Raw genomic sequence first — 1,912 nt, 5'->3', positions numbered from 1 at the left:
CCATGTAGTAGAGTCAGCGTGGGGGGGGTGGGGGGGGAGGTCTTTAGGATGTGGGATGTTCCAAACACTTCCCCCTTCCCACAACTCCTTGCGGGCCCCCAACCATGTCTCTGTCCTCCATGGAAGCAAAATAGGACATGCAGACGTAGATGCCCATGTCAGTCACGTATACTCGGCCCAGCTTTTAGGGCTGGACAGTGTTTGGGTGATTTGGGGGCAGAATTTTGATCATATTATTTTGCTTTTCTGCCGAACACACACAGCCGTGTCCTGTCCTGTCCTGTCCGAGCAATCTCCGAGAGCCACCCAACAGTCTCTGTTAGGGTTGCCAGCACGGCTATTTTTGGGCGGGAACGCACAGGAACAGAGTTCCGGCTGGCTCCCAAGTTGGGCACGCCCAGCCATTTTCTCCAGGGGAGCTGATCTCTGTCAGCTGGAGATTGATTGTAAAAGCGGGAGACCTCCAGGCCCCATCTGGAGGCTGGCAACCCTAGTCTGTGGAACTCTGCTTCTCTAGTTCCAGACAGGGTGTGGGGAAGAAGGGCCGACCCCTCTTGCAGCCAAATTCTACGCCTAGAGGAGAAAAAGAACGGGAACGAGGTCATGCTTTAGGGATCAGGCAAGAACCTTCGCGCTGCTGGCTGCGTCCTTCTTGCGGTCGCCGATAGCTGCGATGCTGGCAAAATACTGGATCACCCGTTTGGTGTTCACCGTCTTTCCCGCACCGGATTCTCCGCTGGAAGAAGGAAGAAGGAAAATGAGGACCACAGGATGCCGCCTATCCCAATGACTGCGTAGCTCTCCAGGGTGTTAGGCAGAGAAGGGTCATCCCCCACATGTCAGTGCCAACCACCGAACCTGGTATCTTCTGCTTGCAAAGCAGATCAGGTTGCCAACCCTGGCTTGGGAAATTCTTGGAGGTCTAGGGGTGGAGAGTAGGATTTTGGGAAGAACCTCAGTGGGGTATAATGCCACAGAATCTATCCTCCAAAGTAGCCATTGCTCCGAGAAAACTGATCTCAGGAGTCTGGAGGTCAGTTGTAATTTTGGGAGATCTCCAGGCCCCAAAAGAAGGCTGGCACCCTTACAAAGCAGGTGCCCTGCCACTGAGCCACGGCCCCTCCCCAAGTGAGGGTGGGAAGGGACATTCTATATCTATAGCGGCTAAGTAATTGGCATGTGCCTTTTATTTTTACAACTAAGGTAAAGGTAAATGTTTCCCTTGCTCGAAAGCTAGTTGAATCGGACTCTAGGGGGCGGTGCTCATCTCCGTTTCCAAGCCGAAGAGCCAGCGTTGTCCGAAGACTTCTCCGTGGTCCTGTAGCCGTCATGATTAAAAGCCGAGGCGCACGGAATGCTGTTGCCCTCCCACCAAAGCGGTCCCGATTTATCTACTTGCAATCTCTTGCTTTCGAACCGCTAGGTTGGCAGGAGCTGGGGCCAGAGACGGGAGCTCACTCCGTCGTGCGGCACTCGGGTCTCGAACTGCCGAACTACAGACCTTCCAGTCTGGAGCTCAGCGTCTTGACCTCCGAGCCACCGCAACGAGGACTTCCTTATTTAAAAAGTTAAACAGAAAATGTGTTTCGGTACTCACGTGATGAGGACAGACTGGTTTTCTCGGTCTGGAAGGAAACAGATAACGTCAGGATAGCCATGCTGATTCAGACGGGAAGTCCTCCTAAACCAGCATTCTGTCTCCAGCAGGGGACAGCCACGTTCCGCCAGGAATCTCACAGGCAGTTAGACTCCCTCTGAACCTGGAGGTTCTATTCCTACAACATGTGGCCAAATAACTCACAGGCCTATTCTCTGCTGGACTTACCGAGTCTTTCAATGCTATTTATGCCTCGTGGCCCTTAACAACATCTTATGTCATTACACTTCATGGGTTTCTTATTCAAAGCAGAGA

General features: G+C 52.8%; 1 protein-coding gene across 1 annotated transcript in view; it reads right to left on the bottom strand.

The window, feature by feature from the left end:
* Positions 1-1,625, bottom strand: part of LOC107105618 (myosin-6) — a gene marked incomplete at its 5' end in the record, with an annotated part of 59,114 nt that extends 57,489 nt beyond the window's left edge. The window contains 2 exons of the mRNA XM_015405616.1: positions 628-736; positions 1,598-1,625. Coding sequence (XP_015261102.1) covers positions 628-736; positions 1,598-1,625 — 137 coding nt within the window. The remainder of the gene's footprint in view (positions 1-627; positions 737-1,597) is intronic.
* Positions 1,626-1,912: the final 287 nt, after the last annotated feature.

Source organism: Gekko japonicus, unplaced genomic scaffold, assembly GCF_001447785.1.
Source record: "Gekko japonicus isolate JY-2015 unplaced genomic scaffold, Gekko_japonicus_V1.1 scaffold3588, whole genome shotgun sequence".
In the NCBI taxonomy this organism is placed as follows: domain Eukaryota; kingdom Metazoa; phylum Chordata; class Lepidosauria; order Squamata; family Gekkonidae; genus Gekko; species Gekko japonicus.
The sequence above is the reverse complement of the archived record's forward strand: the minus strand, read 5'-3'. Positions and strand labels throughout refer to the sequence as shown.